The sequence below is a fragment of the Micrasema longulum genome, unplaced genomic scaffold (genome assembly GCF_059751315.1).
Source record: "Micrasema longulum isolate JH-2025_06_02 unplaced genomic scaffold, ASM5975131v1 h1tg000559l, whole genome shotgun sequence".
NCBI classification, from domain to species: domain Eukaryota; kingdom Metazoa; phylum Arthropoda; class Insecta; order Trichoptera; family Brachycentridae; genus Micrasema; species Micrasema longulum.
This window is the reverse complement of record NW_028277755.1, coordinates 722,284-747,142: the sequence shown is the minus strand read 5'-3', so window position 1 is coordinate 747,142 and position 24,859 is coordinate 722,284. Positions and strand designations below refer to the sequence as shown.

Here is a 24,859-nt window from a genome sequence, read left to right as displayed (position 1 = left end):
TGTCATCTTTTACGAACGTCCTTCCCCTGTCTCTTATGACATATATTCTAAAATAGAATTTATATTTGCCACTCGATAACAAATATCTTGTTAACTGAAATAGATTTAGTGATGGCGACGGATTCATTAGAAACATCCCTTATTTTTTGCCCCCTGAGTGCCGTGATGAAATATTTACCTTATTATTGACACGTGTGACAAGGGACGTGCTCGGGGGTGGAATATAGAAATAACACCACATGTTCATAAGAACTTCAACTTATAGCTGAATGTTTAGGTTTTTGTATACTATTTTTCTAAATAATATTTAAACGAACGTTCATTTATATGTTTTTTTCTGAATACAGATACACGATCCTTAACCTCTAGCATAAATCTGGGTAAACATCTTATATATTATGGACTCCTAATTTTCAATTTTTTTAATACTGTTGATGTTTTTTTTTAGCTGGCAATACTTTTACACAACTTTCTTGTGTATTTGTTTACAGCAAAAAGTATTCTTTTGGCATGTTTAAATTGTTGTTGTGTTGAGAATGACTTAAAATGAAGTCCAGTTATGCAACTTTTTCTTGTTAAAAAACGAGTTTTTTTTAAAGAAATTACATTGTTAGAATTTATTTAAATTTACACACCAATTAAACTGGCTTCCGTAAAATTAGTGTTAAGTTTTCAATTTAATCATTAAATATTAAAATGTAATAATTATCTAATAAACTATTACACATTTTTTTTTTAAATAATGAAGCTTGTCTGATCGTTTCAGTTTATTTATACCTCTCTTATCATTTACAAAGAAAAAAAAAGTTTTTCTGGTGGCCAGGTTTGTCTTAGGTCGCAACAGATAAAATCAACGGGTTATGGTACCAAAACAAAATCATAGCGCCGATAATACGATAAATAATATACAGGATGTTCATTAAACCCTGTCACATCCGAAACCACGATGATCAGTATAAGCAAGAGGACATATTGGCACATAAAATTATTTTTTTAGAACGAATAAAATTTAAAAAATTAAAATATTTAAAAAAGCAAATGGTTGCTTACTCAGTAGGGAAGAAACGAGGAGGCGGGGGGAGTCTGATACTGCGCCGCGTTCCCCTCACTTTTCCTCTGCAGAAGTAAGCAACCATTTGTTTTTTTTAAATAATTTATTTTAAAAAAACCTTGGTTCTATATATTTTTTTAAATATGCTAATATGTCTTCTTGCCCATACTGATCATTGTGGTTTCGGATGTGACAGAGTTTAAAGAACAGCCTGTAAATATATATTTCTATATTTAGCTTAGTTTAATAGTATATTAAAAAATGCCTGCCTCGTTCTGCTAACTTAACTATAAGGAGCAAGGAAAAAGAAAAACGAAATAAGAAATAAGAAATATGCACAAAATAGCCTTTTTTTTTCAATCTTATATACAAACTTTACAAAAGACATTTTATTTGTTTTTAAAGTCAAATCAGTAAGTGGAGATTAAAACTCAAAAAATGCTGGAAATACTATTTACTAACGGAAAAAATAATAATTCTTTTGCTACATGGACGCGTAATAAGTAATAAGATAATGAACATATTGGCATTCAAAACTAAATTTTCTAAAAGTGGTCTATTGAACATACAAGAACTAGGGCAGCGCCTTGTCTCTCTAAGACCGGTTAGCAACAAACATCTGGAACCACATATTTCAGTATTCCTTTTCAATATTTCTTGCATATCTTCGGAATCATCAAACCTTCATTTTCTGTGAATCACGCATTAAAACAATGTTTTCATATATTTTTGAATGTGTAGATTTTTTTGCGTTCAATTCGTCGAACCTGCAGTGCCTTTTGGGCCTGCCACACACTCGACGAGTGGCATGGGAAGTAGCGAGGAGAGGAGGCAGAGACGTAGTGTGGCAACATTACTCGTCATGCCGCACCTCATGCTCCTCGTCGTGCCCACCGCTCCCTATTTTGTCGGTTTTTGAGCGTGAGTCAAAGGACCGGCAATATGAGCGCGAGTGGTTGGCCACATAATCGCGCGGTCGCAGGTCGCAGTACGCATCGAGCGCTCACACAAGGCGCACGCGTCATTTTTTAATGATGTACATTTCTTTGTATGACATTGATATAATTAGCTATGCTAAAAATGCATAGCGCGCACGCTGTCACAGTTTCATCGTTCATTGTAGAGAAAGTCAAATGACAAGTGCGGAGCGTCGCGATCAATTTTTTTTCTTTTTTTTATTTAAATCTTAAAATAGGGCACACATATCATACATATTGTTATGTGTGTTCTAATAATAACATTGCAAATATATTTAATTTATAGATTGTTTATCACATATGTCTTGACCATTATTTTAAATTTTGATATGTTTTTTTCTTCATAAATATTTTTTTCCATTTCGTAATACTTTTTAATTGCTTTAAATAAAATTGAATTTTGTGACTTTGCCTTTTTCCTAAATGGAAGTCTAATTTTGTTCTTTTCTCTAGTATTGTGATTGTGTTCATGCTGGTTCCGATCAATTTTTTTCCAAAATTCTGTTTTTTTATTAGAGTTTATAATTTTATGAACAAATATCATTGTATTGTAAAATATTCTTTGTTTATATGTTAATAATTTCATTTCATTTACCATCGACTTTACCCTCGTATATCTGTTTTTTTTCAAAATGATTCTAAAGGCTTTATTTTGTAATACAGTTAGTTTATCTATGTTTTCTTTGTTTGATAAAAATAAAATGCTACTACAGTAGTTAACGTGTGGTTCAATAATTGCTTTGTAAATAGTTTTGCAGGAGTCCTTATCAATAAATCTTCTGATCCTTCCCAAAATTGATATTTTTTTTGCAATCTTATTTATTACCATCTTAGCGTTTTGGTGAAATGTAAGTTTTGAATCCAACATTACACCTAAATATTTAATTGCAGTGACTTCATTAAGTTTTTCATTTTCTATTACAATTGATGGTGTAATTTCTATTCTTTTGTTTCCTATATTCATATATTTAGTTTTGTTAACATTTAATTTTAATTTATTAATTTTTAGCCACAGTGATACACTATTAAGATCATGATTTAGTCTGTCCATAATTGTTTTATAATTCTCTCCCGATATATATATTAAGGCATCATCTGCAAAGAGTCTTATTTTTGAATATTTTAATGTTTCGACAATATCATTTATGTATATAATAAACAAAACCGGTCCGAGAACCGATCCTTGTGGTACTCCCAATGAAATTTTGAGGGGCTCGGAAATTTCATCATTCACCTTCGTTATTTGGTATCTATCGCCAAGGTACTCTTCAAACCATTTTATAGTTTTTCCTTTTATTCCTATTTTTTTCAATTTTTTAATAATTATTTCTCGGTCTATTGTTTCGAAGGCTCTTTTAAAATCCAAGAAAACTGCAATTACGAACATGTTCTTATCGGTTTCCTCTTTCCAATCTTCTAAAACCAAGTTAATAGCCATTTCACAAGATTGATTGGTTCGAAATCCACATTGTTCTTTGCATAATACTTCCCATTGTTCCAAAAAATTAACTAACTCATTCTTTACAATATATTCCAATAATTGTTCATATTTTGGAAGGGTGTTTATGGGCCTGTATTCTTCACACTTCACTGAATTTTTTATTTTTGCTATTGGAATGACACATGATGTTTTCCATGATTTCGGGAAGACTCCATGCAATAACGATTCATTTATAATATCCAATAAGTAATTTCCTATGATGGGTAGAGTCTTTTCCAATAATTTAATTGTAATTCCATCTGGACTAGGTTTTGATTTAATTGTTTTAATTATTGCGTAAAGATCTTTTTGTGTTAATTTTTTGAATGTTAATTTGGTTTCCTGTTCTTCATCTAAGTTAAAATTATAATTTATATGTTCTATATTCTCATTTATCTCTTCCACGCTTCTTATAAAATATTTGTTAAATTTATTAGATATATTAGATCCCTCTATTCCATTAGGAAATTGTATGTTTTCATTTATTTGTTTTTCTTTACTTTTTAACAATGATTTAATTGTATTCCACATTTTTTTTGGATTCTCCTTTTCAGCTTCAATTTTTGTTTTAAAGTATTCATTTTTTCTCTTTTTTAATTCAATTAGGTATTTGTTTCTTTGCGATTTAAATTTATTCCAGTCTTCATTATTTTGAGTTATTTTTGCCATTTTATATAGTCTGTCCCTTTCGAACTGCATATTTTTTAATTTATTATTGTACCATTTGTTATGTATACTGTTAATTTTTATTTGTTTTATTGGTACAATGCTATCAAGAGAAAGTTTTATATTTTCAATAAATTTTTCTACTTTTAAATTAAATTCTAATTGTGTTATTTGATCCCATTTACACTGTTCTAATTTATATTTAAGTTCCTTCTCATCATATTGATTATAATTTCTGTATACTTTAGAATATGATATAGTAGATTTCTCTGTATTAAGTTTCTTTAACAAAATTTGTATGATAGTATGGTCCGTAATTTTTGGAGTGTCAAGTAGATTTATTCTTAATTCAAATACATTTGTTATGACCAGATCTATTAATGTTTTTGACGTTTGAGTTACTCTTGTAGATTCTTGGACAAGTTGTTTCATTCCGTTTGCATTTATAATATCTGTCAGCTTTTTGGTATAAATATCATTATTACTATGCATATTAATATTAAAATCACCGACTATAATATTAGCTTCCTTCTCTCTGATGTTTTCTGTGCACCATCTTTCGAAATATGTTAAAAATCCACTTATACTTGTGCTTGGTGATCTATATATTACAGATAAAAGCCCCTTTGTTAACCCTTTTTTAATATGAATTGCCAAATTCCAAGCTATTTTCTCATGTTGTTCATTTGTGACTATTTTATATACAATAAAATCTCTTATTAATATAATAACTCCTCCCGTGTGTCGACTGTGTGAGTTGCAGCGTATAGTTTTGTAGTTTGGAAATTGCGTGAGTAGAGCAGTGTGTGGGCGAGATGGCAATATCGGGCGAGAGGCCGGCAGCGCGAGGAGCAGCGCAAGGAGTATAGTGTGGCGGGGCTATATAGAGATCTATACAGTACACTTTTATTACTTCTCATTTTGCAGATATCATTAGGCGCTAATTTTTATCGATGGAATACTGTGACCTTTTATCATTTTTATGTTCGTAAAAAGTTGAGTGACCCCATGATTTGATACCATATCTTAAAGACTCAATGAAAAATAAGCAATTATCAATTTGCTATGTATATTATATTTAGAAATATTAGCTGAAGCTTTTGCTTTTTATCCGTGAAACTCTAATGTTTACATGCTTCCTTTCTCTCCTGTCTCCTACTCGATACTGAATGTTCCGCTTTACCAAACCAATAAGCGAAACCAACAACTTCTAATAAAATAAGGACTGTGCTAATTGTAGGGTTCTTTACCAAAGTTGACTATTTCCAAAATGTGAAAAATTTAGTATATCTATACGAGGTCGCCAAATAGTCAATCAGCTACTTAACAGAGCGGCTAGGCTGTTGATGAAATGTCGGCATTCACCCGAATGGCTAGGCCGTTCGTTGAATGAAATAAGATAACTCAACTTCAATATGTTGACTGGTTGTAAGCTAGCCCTTTGGAAACGGCCGAACCAAAAACCGCCGGGTTATGTTACGATACGAGAATTTATTTCATATAAAAATTTAAAAGTATGAACCAGCATGAACACGATCACAATACTAGAGAAAAGAACAAAATTAGACTTCCATTTAGGAAAAAGGCAAAGTCACAAAATTCAATTTTATTTAAAGCAATTAAAAAGTATTACGAAATGGAAAAAAATATTTATGAAGAAAAAAACATATCAAAATTTAAAATAATGGTCAAGACACATGTGATAAACAATTTATAAATTAAATATATTTGCAATGTTATTATTAGAACACACATAACAATATATATGATATGTGTGCCCTACTTTAAGATTTAAATAAATAAAAAATAAATTAAAAAAAAGTATTGTAATGTTAAAAAAAAAACGATTAAAAGTAATTACAAATTATTATTATATCTTGGGTGATAAGAGCCTTAGTGGGAAGATTTGGCTGGGTATATTTTAATAAGTATTAATTATTTAAATGTTTGTTGACAAAATATTTGATTTCACTTCCTCGGGAGTCATTAAAATTAACAAATTAAAACAGCGATGGAAATCACCTTAAAGAATATGGAAGTCTAGGCATTTACAGGGCTTATGACCTGTCATTGGCTGGTTTGAGTGGCCACTTTACACCTGTGTAACATTTACCATTCACATTGAACTTTCATATTTCTTAAATTCTTCCATTTGTTGATTTTAACGAAGGTAAAGAGCTAAAACCTTTATTGTTGTGAAGAGATTCATCTGACTGAATTATTTCACATACTAGGCAACGCCTGAAAACAATTTTCAATTTTGAATCTCTTCACAACAATAAAGGTTTCAGCGCTTTAACTTCACTAAAACGTAGCCAGTGCGATTCCTGAAACATGAGTGAACTTCGAGATTCCAAAAATAAGTCTCACTGCAGCAGCGCGCTATAATAGCATTCAGAATTCTAGCCCTTTGGAGGTATTCTGAATCTATTCTACCCCCTAGAGAGTGGTTGATTTAGAGATTTTTATTTTTTACCTGCGACCACATTCGTTTTCGTAAAATCTTTGGGATACTTCGTATCTGGTCATATCGATGATTAAACGTAATATAAATATGAACACGTGAAATCAAACATGATGATTATCATTGAGAATATTATTGCATTACCCAAAACGCTTAATTAGGTTGAATTGACCAAACCGTATTAGTTTTTTTTTCCGTTTTTTAAACAGTTTTATACATCATTTGACGTTTAATCATCGATGTGGCCATATATGAAGCAAAGTGTAGTCGCGTGCAAATAATAAAAATCCTCAAATTAAGCGCTCTCTAGGGGATAGAGAAGATTCAGAATAGTACCCCTGATTTTTTTGGGACCTAAAAATACTGTCATTCCTTCTGTACTTTATCCACAACTTATATTTTTTCTACTTCAGTCTATACTAAAAAACTAAATGTTATTAAATATCCGTATATAACCACTTACTGACTTTTCTATGTCTACCGGTTTCGAGACGTACCCGTCTCTTCGCCAGAACACCAAATAAACCAACATGCAAACCAACATGCAAAACCCACCATACACCTTCACCATAGTTGTTGCACAAAAATGTAAAACTAACACGACATGCATTTTGATAGTGTTTATTAAAATGCATGTCGTGTTAGTTTTATATGTTTGTGCAACAACTATGGTGAAGGTGTATAGTGGGTTTTGCATGTTGGTTTAATTGGTGTCCAAAAACGGTAGACATAGAAAAGTCGGTAAGTGGTTATATACGAATATTTAATAACATTTAGTAAAATGTTTGACCACAAAGTTAATGCTTTAAATATGAATAATTTACTAAAAAATATAAATTCCTTAAAAAGTTTATATTTGAAAATAGGAAGTTTTGGAAAGGGTTCTGGTTCTATTTCACACACAGCACTGTATTATTCATCCACCTGGACACAGATATATAGAATTTAAATAAAAAACTTTTTCGCTTATTGGGCATGATATTTTATTTTAAAAAATATCACTCTAAGCTTTTTCTTTTTAGTCCTGAAACTCTTGTGTTCATTTGCTTTTTGCATCATTTCTCTTCAGTCTCCTTTTGGCTACCGAATATTCCGCTTAACCGATCCAGTTAGCGAAACCAACAGAATGCTAATGAAATCAGGATTGCGCTAATTCGCTTTGATGCAAACATACTGCACGTGGTTTTGGACTAGAGGGGTGGTTTGCAGACAATACCCACAACGCCAGCGTTTCGTATCGGGTTATTGATCGCTGACGTGAAAGCTGATTATGTACGATTTTGGCATTACAATGCACGAGAATTATCCTGTTAGCTACTTCATTATACACGATCTCTAATTAATTAAGCGTATTTGATCAGAATTGCGGATACACACGGTCGTTTTTCACACTATGGGGATGACCCGATTACAACCTCCCTTTTAACAGAGTTATCTTCGTCTGACTAAAGTAAAATAGAAATTTATGTACGAAAATGTGTATAATATTTGTATGAAAATTAAAAAAAATTAACCTGTAATTTAACATGTTCAAAAAAAAAAAATTGCGTGCAAATTCTAATTTCATAGAGAAAACTTAATTTTTATTATTTTGTTAATTTCCTATTGTAATATGGGCCCATTTTCTATATTTTATGGAATAATAGATTTTTAAAATATAAAATATTGATTGATTGATTTTTTTATTTTAACGGCTTATGCCTTTAACAAATATAAATAGAGGCTAGATTTCTTACCGTCCATGCGCTCTGTAGCTGCAAGACGTGCTGTAATCTACCTTCTATATATCAGAATCACTTTACAAATTTACTTTTATGCTCAATGTTTATTTTTTTTAAATTTATTGATAATTTTAAGTTGTTAGAATTTCATTCGTCCATGCTTTTAGTAGCTGCAAGACGATTGGTAATCTAGCTTCAACAGGTAGATGTTGTCAAATATCTAAATTTAGTAAATGGGGTCTAAAATTCCAACCGTCCATGCGCTCAGTAGTTGCAAGACTTGTTGTAATCCAACTTCTTTTTTTATAAATTTGTTTTTTATTTCGTTTTTAAAATGTTACTTAAAATTCAAGCTTAATGTACGAGGAAAACAAGAATCGTGTTTAATTTGACAAAAAGAACCCCCCATTTCTCTCATTGTGTACAGGTAAATGTCGTTTTGCGCCGGTTCGATTTACGCCGATTTACAATTACGCCGGTTGGTGCTGGCGTGGGATTCCCCGGTTCGGCCGACACCAGACGACAGTAGGCGCCGCGATTCTAATATCAGACACACTTTTACTCGTTGTTTTATTATATTACCGTGTACGCGAGCAGCCTATTGTGTGTGTGAAATTGTTTCCGAGTTAGTTTTCGTTTTGTTTTTAAGAAAATTAAAAACTATGAATATATTTTTATTTTATTATTATTATAATTAAAATAATATTAGAATACTTGTTGTTGCTATGATTATGCAAGAAAGGAAGCAAAAATCAAAGCGAATTAAATTGGATGCTTTTTTAAAAAAAAGTATGAGAATTTAATTTAGTTCCGACGAACTGGTGAGTTAGTATTTATTATAAAAAATGCATTATTTATATCAAGAGATTATTATTTATTTTGTGAACGAATTTAATCTGTATTTATTAATACATATATAGGATATGTATTAAACAAGCATGTTAGATTGTTCTTAGAATTTTGACACGGGGCTTGACGTTATATCTGAACCTCAGGCAGAAGGATGCAAGTCCAAACGTCAAACGTTCAAGAGTCTAAATAATCAACTTTCTCTAAGTGATTTCTAACAATTTATTGCATTAATTTGTATTTTCAGTATCTTAATACATTGGTTCTTTCATTATACGACTTACATTTCTTTTAATTCAATGGACATGATGATAAACTGGATCGAAAATCGAAATATCATTTTATCGACTACTGGATTCGCACCCGTCTGCCTCTGAGATATCTTCCATTATATTTGTATTATTTTACGCCGATTTTTTTTACGCCAGTGTCTCGGAACAGAAACCCGGCGTAAAACGACGTTTACTGTATTACATATTGGAAAAGATCTCGTGCATTGTTTTACGCACCAAGATGCCGTACAAATGCAAGTCAGAATTCACACATTTTTACGGCAAATCGCTTGCTGAATACGTCTTCTGCGGATAATATGGATCTATTTTTCTGTACATATCGGCAGTTTATCAGCTATCTGCTTTCTATTCGTTAACTTCTAACGTATATTTACAGTCTGCATTACGCAATGGGTCGAACAGCCCATAAAGTAATGCAGACTACAATCGTCAAACAAACAAACAAATAAAAAATTAAACCATTAACCACTATGGTACTTCTTAAAAAAAAAACAAGAGATGTATGTGGTGCAGAATGTCTCTATGCAAAGTTATTTTTAAATATTTTAATGTAAAATAACGTTAAAATCACAACGGTAAATTAATGCACTGTCTTATTTTTCAACCCCTGTATTGCTCTTTAACATATTTATATTAATTAAATATGTTTTTTTCCAGTTGCTTCTCCATCCCGAGCAACAACTTGAGCGGGGGCTCGCGGCCCTCGCCGGGGGCGGGCAGCCCCGGGGGCCCTCCCCCGCCCCCGCCGCCGCCACCGGCGCCCCCCTCGCCGCCGGACACCCTGAGCAGGAGGAGCAGCGGGCCCCCGCCGTCCTGCTCCACGCACCATGTCCACATTGAGTCACCTCACAGGTATGTCGAAACAGTACCTGAATTCAAATATTAGTAAATGGTTAATACAGTTCCGTGCGAAATAGAACCAGATTTCTCGCCGAGTATTTAAGACTCGAATATTGGCATATGAAATCGGGTGGAGTATAATGATCGTGTTTTACTAGTTAGCTTGTTTACCATTTTACCATTGATGGGGGTTGTCATATTATAATCCATATAATTATTCTAACGGCCTGACTTTTTATTTATTTATTCAAAGAAAACAACAGCCATTGTAACAAAAAAAATATATTTTCAAATAAACCAAAATTATAGGTCAATTATAGTTGTCGGCGTCTCCGATATACTATTGAGAAATACTATTAGTCAATAAAAAGTAAGAATTTAATAATACTTCCAATTGAACGACACGTGTAATTTTTTTTCTTTAATAACATAATATTCAACAAATGAAGAAAAATTTTTTTTTAAACTTAACATTTATCCCGAAAAAAAATTTTTAGACTACAGTTGTGAAATCAACTAAAAAAAACCACAAAAAAAATATATCTCTGAAATAGTTCACAATTCATTGAACACATTTGCCTTTTATTACAGCCCTTGGGGTGTTTTACTCCCCTCATTTTTTTTACGTCAAGTGTTTAGCCGCCCTGTAAATACAATGCGAAAAATAAGAAAAAGCGTACCCGTATACAGACGTATTCCTGTATTTTCTCCCTGGATTATGTCACTACAGCAGTGACTTTTTTACACGCTATGGGTATTTATTTATTCGTCCGACTGTTGTTTTGCTGTTTTGATCAATTGTTTTTTATGGGAGCTAGAACCATCCGAAAACTCATAAAAGTGCTTGGTGTTATCTTTTCGGACGTACAGTATACAAATATGCAAAAATAATTAAAAATTAAACGAAAAGGGTTAAAAATAAAATTAATTAAATATTTAATAAAAAAATTAATAAAAAAAAATATTTTAAAATTAAAATAAATTTTTATTAAGTGAAATTTTAAAAATTTAAATTATTTAATAATTAAACGGAACCGACACAGAAAAGTTCAATCACAAAATCTTTATAATAATAAAAATAAAACATTTAGTTTTGGTGCGCGGAAAACGGGACGATGAAACCTCGATTTTGTCGATTTTAATGAGGCATAATTGAACGTAGTTGTGCAGAAAGCAGCCAGTCCACAATAAAAAAAAAAAAAAAAAAAAGATTTTGGTGTTATCGGGTACAGTAAGGTCAATTCTATGTTCTGCAAAAAACAGCCAGACCGCTTTCTTGCAAAAAAAACGGAAACAATCACCTTCTGAAAACAGTGTCGATCACAAAAACGGCATTTCTCAATTTGCAGAAAACATCCGCAACGCTAGAAAAATCTTACGGTACATTAAAAATCTTTAATACTGGTCTTTTTGTTTGTAATATTAATAAAAAAAAAAACTAATGTATTCAATGTTTATCATTATTTATCAAAATTAAAAACATTCCAACTTGTTGTGCAGATTTAATTATTCACTCTTTTCATAAAAGTGCTATTATCTTAGTTTAATTTTTCTTTGGCTGGCTGCTTTCTGCATAACTACGTTCAATTAATCCGACGTACAACATAATATCGGATAGGCGTCTGCGAGAGAGTGACAGAAAAACTATGTACGCATACTTATTCTCTGTCTACGCTGTAATTATTGTCGTCTGCGAATCGGCAGCCCTTTGACTGATTGATTCGGATCTGAACTGGAATGAGACAAGGCTGCGTCCTCGCACTGTTGTTTTTCATCACATCGATGGATTTTATCTTACCACTTGACCGAGGTATAGAAGTCAACTTCTTTCAAAAGTTCTTAAGTTGTACGACTCGGAGTATGCAGACAGACGATGCTGTTCTTACGAGCAAAGATGCATGATTCAATTTCCGCTAGTCAGTTAGCTTCTTTACCGTAAATATATTTTGTAATATGTCTTTTACTAACAAACTACGAGTATGATTCCATTATCCTTTCTGTGTAATCTATAAGAGTGAATGCAAAACAATACATTATATGGATCACAAATTTTCAGATCATTTACATACAGCTACAAACACGTGCACTTTTCGATATTCAAATTTGATGTGTCACTGGAAAGGATTCGTATTTAAATGCACTTAAAATGATCATGAGTATGCAGCGAACGCTCTCCATATAAATTTGCATGCGTTGTGTTGTCTGTGAATATCATAAAATCCACAAGGGATATCAAAGATCTTCATAATATTTTAATGTGATGCTTAAGTAGTTCTGAAAAGGCTTTTTAAAAGTAATTTAATCATTTAATAAATTGTAAAGATTATTTTCATTTCATATGCGCATGTTCACACGCAGCTACAATGTTATGAACATCCATTTGTCACGTATAGGACTGATTTAAAAATAAAATTAGTTAGGTGAGCTAAAATGTAAATATTAATCCTTTAATTTATTTTTTTACAAATTGTATTCTTTAACATTCGACATTATCTAATCAAATTATAATATTTATTTTTTCAATTCGAAGTCCAAAATAAATAGATTTTGGGGGGCTTATTGTTAAAAACTATATCTTCCCACCAAATAAATACAGATTGGTGAAAATTGTGTCGTAATTTCGTATTTTTATTTTATTGAATATGAATGAAATATGTATGTATATATTTTTCGTTTAAGCTGTTTATAGTGCCCAATAGAGCTTGTACGCATAACACGTATTGGGTACTTTTCAATTGATTTTTCTACCTTGTAAAATGGACTTTCCTAAAACCATTGAACCTTTGTTTGAATTAGCTTGGAATCTTAATTATTCTTTCACCTCGTTATTCCTAAGGGTGTTCACTGTTTACTATCACCCTCTTCCAGAAGCGATATGAACGACACTCCGACTGAGTAAATATAAGGGGATAGTGGCTAAAGTTCCTGAAAGAATCTCGTTTGTTTACGCTAATCCCCGTTCCTTATTCCCTAAGGAAAAGAAACTTCCCGGGAAATAGTTTCTACGTGTTGAATACCGCCCCCAAAATGAGATGAGAGTAGTATTATTTCGCAGTACTAATTGTTATTGTACAGTACTATTGCTATTTGAGCTTTTAAACTCTTTATTGGACACCTAGAACAAAGTGGTACATAAATATACCACCAAAATTGAGGTATTTATTTTCTAATATTTTGTATTAATAATAAGTTTTTTGTAACAAGGGGGTCGTAATAACGTACACTGGATCAGTCTTCTACTCGGCTTTTTCAAATACAAATAGGTTTATTATCTTAAAAATGAACTTCTCGTATTTTATAAGTTTTGCAAGACTTTAACCAACACAAAATACGTGTCTTATTAAAGGTTAAGAGGTATGCGGCGAGAGCGGTCTGATAAAATTATATTTAAATATTTTTGTTCTGTCACTCTTGCATATGGATGTAAAATTACGAGATTTTACCAAAAGGCGCAGTAAAATCCCGTAATTTACTGTAATTTTCGGTGAGAAACGAATTTGACGTACTAATTTTTATTTTTCATAGATATTTCAAATACGAGTAGCTTTGGTTTAGGACACTTTACATAACTGCGAAAACCAGGTTTAGATCCATCGGGTGGTTGTCGAGATTTATTATAAGTATGGGACGTTCAAGGTCATTCGGGATGTACTTTTTCATTTTTTTTTATAAAAAAGGTTATTATGTTTTGAAACTTAGCAGGATCGGAGGACATAGGGTCCTTAGTAAAACCTTATGTTTGTGACCTTGAACGACCACCGCTCATGCCGCGATTTTTGCCGAGTCTTTTGTTTAGTTTTGTCTGGTAGTTTATTGTATAATTTCAGTCCATGGTTTATTAATCTGGATTGTCTTTTTCTTGTTTTAAAAGGTTTTTTATGATATTTTTCTGATATCCTCGTATTGTGTTCATGTTTACTACAGTTTTTTTCAAGTTTTAATTCTTCGTCTACAATTACATCAGTGGCTAATTTATGAATAAATTTTAAGGATTCTAGTTAAAAGAGTTTAGTTACATTTAATTGTTTAGTTTGTTTAAAAAGTTCTTTAGTTGCTGTTAGATAAGGTAGGTCATATACTAACTTTAATATTTTGCTGTCTTTGTAGTCTGTTTATGTCATTTTGATTTCATGTTCCCCATTTTAGTGGCAAATAACATATTTTAGTTTTTTACACAGGCTTCATACATTAAAAAAAATTCTTTATTGGAACAAAGTTTTTGATTTAAAAAAAAAACTTGATAAAGTCGCCACTTGATAATTAAATTGTTGATATGAATTGTCCATGTTAATTGTCTGTCTATTGTTAGTCCTAAGTATTTTACATGTTCAATTTCAGTCAGTCGTTCTTTATTTATGTAAACATCTACTTTGTGACATTTTTTTCTAGATTCAAAATGGATTATGTACATTTCTAATGATCGCACACCTCGCTTTGACTCACTATTGTAGGCTTCGAAAACTTATACAGATAAATCACTACTAAAATTTTTATGTGCGCTTGTTCGCCTCAAATTATGTTGCGTCAGCTATAGTTGGAACCCACATAATGTGTAGTTTCTTCCAGGTGGAAAGTGATGGTATCTCCCCGAAGGGACGAATGAATGGGATCCAACAATAATGTTTAAATTGCCGCCTCGGGTTTTCGCAGAAAGTTTATTACGATGGCGACTGGCCGGATTTAGATAAACGTAATATATTTATTTTTGCCTTCATTTATGCATAGTATATTGTTTGATATTATTTGTTACTAATATTTTTTTAATATTTTTTTGTTATTTGAATAATTCGCTTTTTTAGGCTTGTCAGCAGGTGTGACAGAGAGAATATGGGAAGAAGTTATAAAAAATAGACCACAGCACCCAGACCAATTAAAAAAAATCTCAGATTTATTCTGCAATTGGCGGGAATCGAAACCGTGACCCCAGTTTTGCAGTTGCCCGTCTAACGTACTTGTGACATTCAAAACTCACGGCTCAAAGTTCCGTGGTTCAAATCCCACTGTACCCCAACTTGATTCCCATTTTTTAATGGGAGTTATTTACAACTCGTTGAAAATGGCCCTCAAAATTAAATATTTGGGTAAATCATAATAGCCCAAATTTTTTTTTTTAATTACCAAAATTTTCGCAAAAAAATATTTATGCGTCAATTAGTCTATTTTTTTTGTGCATTTTAGTATTTTTTTCTGATTTTGAATCCCGAGCACATCTCCGCCCTCGCGCCTAGGTCCAACACTGTCTGAATAAAAAACATAAAACCGGATGTAATTTCATACTTTTTCCCTCTCCTCTTCCTGTTAATAAATGTTGACGTTTTTGTTCTCATTTTCCTTCCTGGATCGTGGCACATGTGATTTAACTGTTATTTATTTATTTGCCCCTTCATTAATGTGTCAATGACTTCCGGTGTGCAATATACTCGTACAGGGTCGACCAAGACTACGTATTAAATAATATGTGAATAATGAAATAGTATCTTGTCCAGTCGGAGTAAAAAATACAATGTGTTTGTTAAAAATAACCATAACCATAGTCCGCGGTGAACTGTAAAATACACTTGCCTTCAACACCGAGGTCTCGGGTTTTATTCCCTGGAAACTCGATGTGAAATTTTACTTAATGAGTGGTTTTTCACTAAATTATTTTTCCGTCCTTAATAGTATTTTTTTTCTTGTTTTATTTATTTATTAATTATTTATTATTATTATAACTAACGGCCGTAGCCAATTTGTACAAAATTAATGTTTAATATTATAGACTTTTAATTTTCGTATATCGTATTATCAGCGCTACGATTTTTTAAAGTTTTGTATTTCTGAAATAACTCCGCGTGTAACGTCAGAGGTTCATTTCCGCTTAATTTCATTTAGTTCTTCCCATTGGTCCAGAAGCGACAAGCAGACCGGAAATCTTCCAAAGTCGGACGTCATTCAAAGTAGTGCGTTTTTATTAAAATATTTTATATTAATTTTTCCGTACATTTAAAAAAAACTTTGCACTGCAATTTAATGCTCTAATTTTTACCCCGCGCAAGAAAACATTTTTTGTATCCAATTACCCTTAGGGCTGAAGTTCCTCATTGTTATGGTTAAACTCAACAAAAGTCATGTATAGTTTAAAAAAAAGAATAAAAGATTTATAGTAAAATAGGAAAGTATAAAATAAAAAGTTGTCAGTAAGAGATGCATTTTAGGTTTGTAAATCTTACCTAGGCACACAAATTTTATGATATTATTTACCTATATATGAGTATATCATACAAACAGACTGAATCTTTGGTTCATCAGTTATTGTTGCAAAGTCAGTGGTACCCACTTCCTATTTACAACCGAATGAGCATGAACCCATCTAGGTAGCAAATATGACTGCTTGTATATATAATGTTTCAGGGGTCTTAAACCAATTATTTTATTTATTCGATTTTCAAATTAATGAAAATACGTATTAAAAATAAAATAAAAATATAGTTTTGTTTTATTGTTATTTTATTTTGTTTAGTATGTAATATTTATATTTTGTGTATTTTTATTTATGTACATATAGGTAATTAAAATATCTTAAAAAAAAATATTCATCATAATATAAGGGGGTTAAAAGTAAAAAAAAGCCTTAGTCCATGATCACTATTTTTGGTATAACCAACAAAACCAGTAGCAAAAAGACTATTTATTTTAATTTCAACGAGTTGCTCATATACTCGTACAATACAACGCTCACATAGTGACCGCAGTGTAAAATATGTGTTAGCATTGGCGTTCTTATTTGGCGACGACTTTTTATTTGGTTAAATGGCGGACTTATTGCCACTGGTAAATCTCTTACAGTCAAACCATGCATAAAATTATTATATTGGTGTCGTTTTGCTATTGTCCCTGGACTGGCACCCAAAACGTAAGGTTGATGTCGTTTCCTTCCTGTAACAGATGATCGAGATACGCTTCATTTTATTTTAAAATGCGGTGCCCTATGCTTCACTGGGTACGGATTTGATGACGATTTTTACATACTAGCTTTCAATATTCACTTAAAATATTTTTTTTCGTTTATTCAGGTACGGCTTCCAAATATTCATTAATAGTAGATAAAGTCACATTTTTTATTAAAAACACTTTGTAAACTACTGATTATTTTATTAACATAAACGGCAAATCTGCATTTTACAAAAATTTATAATACTAACATATTTGGCTTAATATTTTTTTTTTAAACAAAAATTTCCTTTTACCCAAGATTTATAAAAATATTAAACCTAAAAATTATACAAGATTTATTTAAAAAATTAACCTAAAAATTATACAACATATTCAGTAGAAAGTTTAAACAATTTAAGAATAAATGAAAAAACAAATTAAATAATGAAATATTTTAAAGTAATATAACAAGAAAATCGTGAGTACTGTTTCATACAGTTGGGCAAAGTGAATAAAAAATGTATATATTATGAAATGTATAAATAAATATAATTACCATTCACCATCTTTGAAAAAGTTAAAAAAGTTTTTTCTCTAGGAACAATACCATACACTAAATATATCCGATACGTGAGAATAACTGTTGAAGAGTTCATGAAGTCTGTTTAATACGACATTACAAGTATACACTGTCCGTGAATACATATTTTATTGTTTTTGGTAGCTTATTATGTAGTTTTACGGCCATATAGGTGGTAGAATGTAGATTTCTCATAATTCGAATATTTTCTTCTTGGTCTAATTAATTTTTTGTTTCAATATTTAGTGTTATGATCTGACCGAAACGTTGGTCGTAAAATCGACATTAATCTGTAAATAATAAATTATAATGTTACAAATAAAACTCCTTAAAATTAAAAAACAACAAAATGAATGTGCGAAAATTAATTTAATCCATTCCATCAGTTTGATAGCATCGAAATCGTCCATAAAGTAGTAAAGTCGTAAATTCATCGAGGTGTAATGCAAATTGTTCTCGAAGTTTAGAAGTCTCCACAGCATACTAAACTGCAGGTGACAGTGTGAAATATTGTTATTCATCGGTAGTCAGTTGCCCAGCCTCCCCCAGCCACCCCCAGCCACGTACCCATGCATCACCCCAAACTTCGACAGTATTTGAGTTGGAAGTTTATTCCCTGAGCCTACTTTCCCATAAACTTTCCCCTGAACTTCCAATGAATTTACCTTTCATTATACTTAGAGTTTAACGGGTCGTTCTTATAAGTTGTTTACCACTTACTCAATTTATTTCGTTAAATAATTAAATTTATTAACGCAGTCGAGTTGTGGCTTGTGGTAATTTTACGAATTCCATGTGTAATTCTGCTTTTTATTATTTAAGTCTTTTGTGTTTTTTAAATTATTTATTTAGAAAACGTACAAATTCATAATTGTATAAAATGTTCCCGAGGAGTTTAAAAAAAAACTCGTATAGGGACATGCATATTTTAACGATATTTATTAAATGACGCATTCAAACTTTTTTTTAAGCCAATCAACAGGCTTAAGTAAGCCCCGATAGATTGGCATTAATGAGTAATACTTAATCTAAACATTCTTAAAATCTACTTAAATTTAAATTTGCAAAATTTATAATAAAAAAAAGGCATAAATATGGTATAATCTAGGCGGAAATGGCAAGTGTGACATCGCGGGTCAGGAGAGACAACATCGCTTGCTTCTTAAATGCCTGTCGTTGCTGTAGGAACACATCGACAGTACCGTTAGTGAGATTTCGTTCACTGTTCTGAGGATCCTTGGCAGAGGGGAAAAGAATCCGATGCTAGTTTTATAATTTCCCACAGCAAAGACAGGATTGGTACGCAAGTTGCGGCAAGGTTCATTAAGGTTTATCTAAGCAAGGATATCATCAACTAATAAGATTATATCCAAAAGCAGAAAAAAAATAGTAATATATTTTTAATTAACAACTGAACCGAAAAAACAATTACCAACTTAAATTCGAAGCTAAAATAGTATTTTAAATTACATATACATAGATACACAACAAACGTTATCTGGATCAACTTCTAAATCCTTGTTAATGGGTATTTTTAATTTTAATGTTGGTTATGCCCTGGATAGAAATCAAAGAAGACGCGTGTACGATAAAATATTACTGTTTATACTCCTTTCACCCCCTCTTTACCACCGCGATCCGGATATTGACAGGCTGAAAACAAATAAAATTTCGTCTTTATTTTAATTTTAAAAAAATATATTCCGATTTATCATGACGGACCTTACAGTTTATTATGTATTATTGTAAGCATAGCTTTTATTTGAATATATTTTAATACTTTTAATCGCCCGACACCACTGCTTTTCCACTATCAGGATCAGGTTCTTAGGTATATTAAAAATAGTTCTTTCAGCATATCTTTTGATGTATTTCTGGACTTATAAACCACATCTCGTAACAACCTTTGGTAACTGACAGGACTTAAACGCCGTAAATATAAACAAACGACCTATAGAAATAAATAGCTATAGTTACTCGTTTCCCCATAAAAACCATTGACATTTATGTAAAATAATGCCGGTGACGTCACACATCATCCGATGACGTCATACTTGATAACGTCATGAATCTCTTGTTTTTCACTTTATTCAAATGACTAGAGTTTAATCCTTTATGTCTCTCTCATTTCATTTCAGATTTCAATTGGAATTGTACAGATTGCTTCGTGATTTTTTCAAATTAAGTTATTAATAAAAAAATCCGTGAGAACTGCCCATTGGTAAACTGTTTGAAAACTGTGTTGCAAGGATTTAGTACTAAACTTCGTTTACTTAACAGGTCCTATATGAATTTTGTCCTGTTTAGAATATTATTTTTCTTATAAATAAGCTCTTCTTCTTCTTGTGCCATGCCGGGTCCCCCCGGCGTTGGCGATCAGTACAGCGAAAGCATATGTATCTGTCCTGCGCTATTTTTATATTTTGCAGCCAGGACGACTGCTTATTGATGTAATAAAATAAATAAAACAACTTTGTTTTTAACCACTAATTTTTTCACCGACCGGTTTCAAAGCAAACAAGCTTCTTTGTCAAGGTTTACGTAACCTTGACAAAGAAGCTTGTTAAAATTAGTGGTTAAAAACAAAGTTGTTTTATTTATTTTATTTAACCACAAAGTTAGTGCTTCAGATATAAAGCTTATTGATGTACTTGCCGTAGTGATTCCTGGAAAAAGATAACCATAGTGGTTTCCCGTTACCTTCTGTAGTGGATTTTTCTGTCGGGGTTACCTTCCCTTAGCTCGTTGGTTTTGAGGCGCCAGAAACTCGCCGTTCATCCTCTCGTTATCTGCTGTGATCATTGCCCAGGGTTCGCGACATGGACGCTAACAAGTTGGACTAGTCGGTAGTGTTGCCGGTGGAATGCAACCGGGCGTTCGCAGCATTTTATAGAATCACAGCCTCCAGCAAGATGTGACTCACTGCGACCCTACTGACAGTTCGAACCCCAAATAAGCTCCAGTACTCCCTAAATTTAGCGATCGATATATAACATGATTATGAATGAAGATATCTGAAAAGAATGCAAATTTAAAACAAGTATAGTTCATAGAATTGAGAAAGGATCACTAACATGGTTTGGTCACGTAGACAAAATAATGATCAAACAGATATACATTATATGGTCGGAATAAATGATAATGTAAAAGATGAACGGCCAAGAAAGACGTGGTATGATCAAATAAACCAAAATCTTAAGTCTGATCATGCCAATCGTATCAAAAGCAGATACAAACGAATGGCATGTATGACAAGGTGTACATATAAATGTGGAAAAAGCAAAGAAAATATTTCATGACATACGCACGTTGCGTTCCCTCGTCTATGCCTACCACTGCGGGGAAATCGCGTGACGGTACCTAGTTCTAGTTTATTATTTTGTTTTTTTATAAATCGTTTCTTAAAAAAACTTTATTTCTTTAACGATTTCGCGTGTGGTATTTTTATGCCAAGCAATCTTTATTTCGTAATTGGCACACAGAGGGGTTGCAAAAAGAGAAAATAATAAAACAGGGGTTGCCTGGTTTTGTAAAATATACCTATCTTGTCCCTCGGGGTCAATCAACTGAGCCCTTCAGTAGGGTAACAGGTTGACTATGCTCATCCGAAGCCTTTATTTTTACTCTGAAAAGGTGTCATTCATAATACAAACTGAGTGCTCGTTAAAAATTAGTATTTACATACAACTATGTATACTTAATAATATTATGAGACATAAAAATAAAATTATAATTTATCTCTCCGCACCTAACACCAACTGTAATGCATCTTCATACATATATTTTTTTTTACATAAAGATAAGATGATCAGTCTTTCGATTCAAGTATCAGTCCATGGGAAAAACTAATTTTACTCTGTATATAAAATTCAAGATAAATGTCAACTATCCATTGTATTAATATTGTTGATAACTTATAAAGCGGCATTTTTGTAATATAATATCTCGAGGGACATGTATCCATTTTTATTGACGATAAACTCAAAGTTAATTATTCTATCATAAAGTTCAGGGCACTTCTCCCTTCACTAGATTAACCTTTTGGCATTAAAATTTACGACATCTTCATCTCGATGATCCTTAATCTATCCGCATCTAAACACGCGTTAAACGTTAATCACAGCTTATATGTTTTCCCTTCGCCTCAACTGTAGTTTCGGTATACGCTGGATTAATCCTTGTGACCCTTAACCACAGTTAGTCGTAACTCTGAGCTAAATACTGGTTAAGTTGACCAATATTCTCATAACCGTAAACACAAACCTGGGCTGATAGTCGATACTACATTGCTCGCTTAATATCCCCGTATTGAGGAGAAAGCAGCCACATATAACTTAAGGATAGTATTTCTGGATCCTTTTTCGTTGTTCTTTTCGCTGAACATTAATTTAGGGCCCCAATCGCATTTTTATAATTTTTTTTATTTATTTTATCTTCTTTTATTTAGGAAACATACAGTACAGTTACAAAGTTTTATATTTTACACAGTTAGACTTAACTCTAATGGACCAGTGAAGTTTCCATATTATAAAGATTATTAATTAAAGTACAAAAAAGAGAAGGAAAAAAAACATAAATAGAAAATAAATAGTTGTTTAAAAGTTCAAATTAAAGTAAAAAAAATAAAGAAAATTTGTAAACGTAATTATAAGTTAAGAATTAAAATAAAAAATGAAAAACATGCTCAGTTGTAAAAATAATAATAACATTTTTAAAAAAGAGAAAAACATAAATATACACACACATATTTTAAGGAATTCAAAGAAACGATGAGAAGAATCTTTAAATAAGACAATAAATTTAAGTCAATTTAAAAACATCTTCAAAATTAATGACACATTATAGTAAAAGCAGCAATAATATATTGATTTTATATACTCGTACATATACAATATAAGTAATTAAAAATAGTTAAACGTATAAAAAAACATGTCAATGCAGCAGAGAAAAAAGAAAGAATAACAGGTAATATTTCAAATTTGAAAACGCAATATAAGGAGAAGATTTTAAACCAAAGGTAGTTGATAAAATTTAATTAAAGCGATTTTAGCAGATCGCATCTAAGAAAGTTATTTTTAAATTCGGTTAAAGTAAAATAATTGACCGAAAATGGGCAAAATAAGTGCAAAATAGGTAACTTCTTTCCATGCAACCATTTTGACAGTAAATAATATTTCATTTATTTTATCCTCATCATCTTTATTCTATTTCCACGCCTATTAATTAGGGCACTGGATTGGTACACCAACCGCAGCGTATCTTGATCATTGTTCTTTCACGGTGGTAAGATGACCAGTCTCACGCTTTAGCTGCCAGTCCAGGAGCTGGGGCAAAAACGCCATTTTACATTTTCAACATAACATACCTACCTATTATATGTTATAACGTCCAACACGAACTATATAAAATTTATGATGAATTCTGGTGATAAGAAAACAATTTTTCTGCCAGAATTAGGTACAGAACCGAGTTGTGGTCCCGTGGCTAGTGTCGCGGACTCGGGGATCAAAGGCCCGAGGCTCGAACTCCACTATACCATAACTTCTCATTTAATAATTGTGAGTTATTTACATCTCGTTGGAAATGCCCGCCAAAATTATTTTTTACTACTAAAAAATATTATGTATTATGCCGAAAGGAGGGCTTATATAATCGTGTTATTGTTTTATTGTTTATCACGTACAATTTTGTTGACATGTTATATAATAGTGCTTGGTTCTCAAACTTTATTATATTTTCTTATTACTAAAACAGTGATTTTTCGGATCTAATTATAATTTATTATGCAAATAAATCGGTCATATTATCTTGTATCCATTTGTTTTAAGTACATATGCAAAGTTAATTTGAAAAAGGTTTAATTATTTTTTTTAATATGTAAAATTTTATTCTACACAATGTGCTAATTTTTTTGTTGTATAAAAATAGGTGTCCATAAATTTATGACCATTTATGATAGTTCATAAATGCCATATGCATTTATTCCACAATCTGTTGAAATGCATAACTGTGAAATGTCTAAAGAAAAAATAATTCTGAATTGATATCACTTCTTTTGGTCAATAAATCGTGGGACCTTCCCGTCACCTTCCTTATCTGTCCCAGGACCCAGGACCATAGAATCCCACTAACTTAGCTTTTACCCAGGAACATTTAGGATCATAATTTATGGTAATATTCTGATTCATGTTTATCTTCTCCAAGTGCCTTCCCCAAAAACATACCGTATAATGTAGCAGTAGATATGCCATGACCTCACTCAGAGTTCAGAGTAATCCTTCCTTGCCATATATGATTATGTCAAACACATGGGTTTACTACATCTTCATATTCAAATGAAATTACTTACGGCATTTCTACCATTTATTAACTTAAATATTAACATAAAAGGAGCCAAAATATATTTTTACACATTATAAAAGCACATGCTTATATTACATATGTTATATTTCTTATTGATTTTAAACAAAATGATTTCAAATATCTGTACCTTAGAGAATAAAACACCGGATGAAAACAGGAGCTATTTTACACGTGAATAAAACACCTAAGTCCACTTTCGCCATAATAATGTTTTTTTAGTTGAAATAAAAATCTCAAGTCCACATTCTTTTAGAGCACACAAAAACATCGATAGTTCCAAATATAATATTTTAATAAACTATTATTTTCAAAAAATCATTATTGTACATTGAAAGTTCTTTATAGATTAAAATCATCTCAACAATGTTTTGAATATGTCTAAATGCTTGCAGACTGGCTGAATTTCCTACCTAGGAAGTCATTCATATTAAAATTTGATGCAGCAGAAAGGGAAAACATTTTTGAGAAGGGGATATGGAAGTCTAGGCATTTACAGGGCTTACGACCTGTAATTGGCTGGTTTAAGTGGTAACTTTACACAATGTGTAACATTCACCATTCTGTCTATGTTAGAACATCCACATTTCCTCAACTCTTCCATCTGTTGACTTTTGTGAAGTAAAAGAACTGAAACCTTTATCATGTGGGTGAGATTCATCTGGC

General features: G+C 31.7%; 1 protein-coding gene across 1 annotated transcript in view; it reads left to right on the top strand.

Annotated features, from left to right (window-relative positions):
• The window catches only part of OtopLc (proton channel otopetrin-like c), a 147,778-nt gene that overhangs the window by 36,886 nt on the left and 86,033 nt on the right, over nucleotides 1–24,859 (top strand). Inside the window, exon 2 of the mRNA XM_088228068.1 lies at nucleotides 10,159–10,353. Coding sequence (XP_088084194.1) covers nucleotides 10,159–10,353 — 195 coding nt within the window. The remainder of the gene's footprint in view (nucleotides 1–10,158; nucleotides 10,354–24,859) is intronic.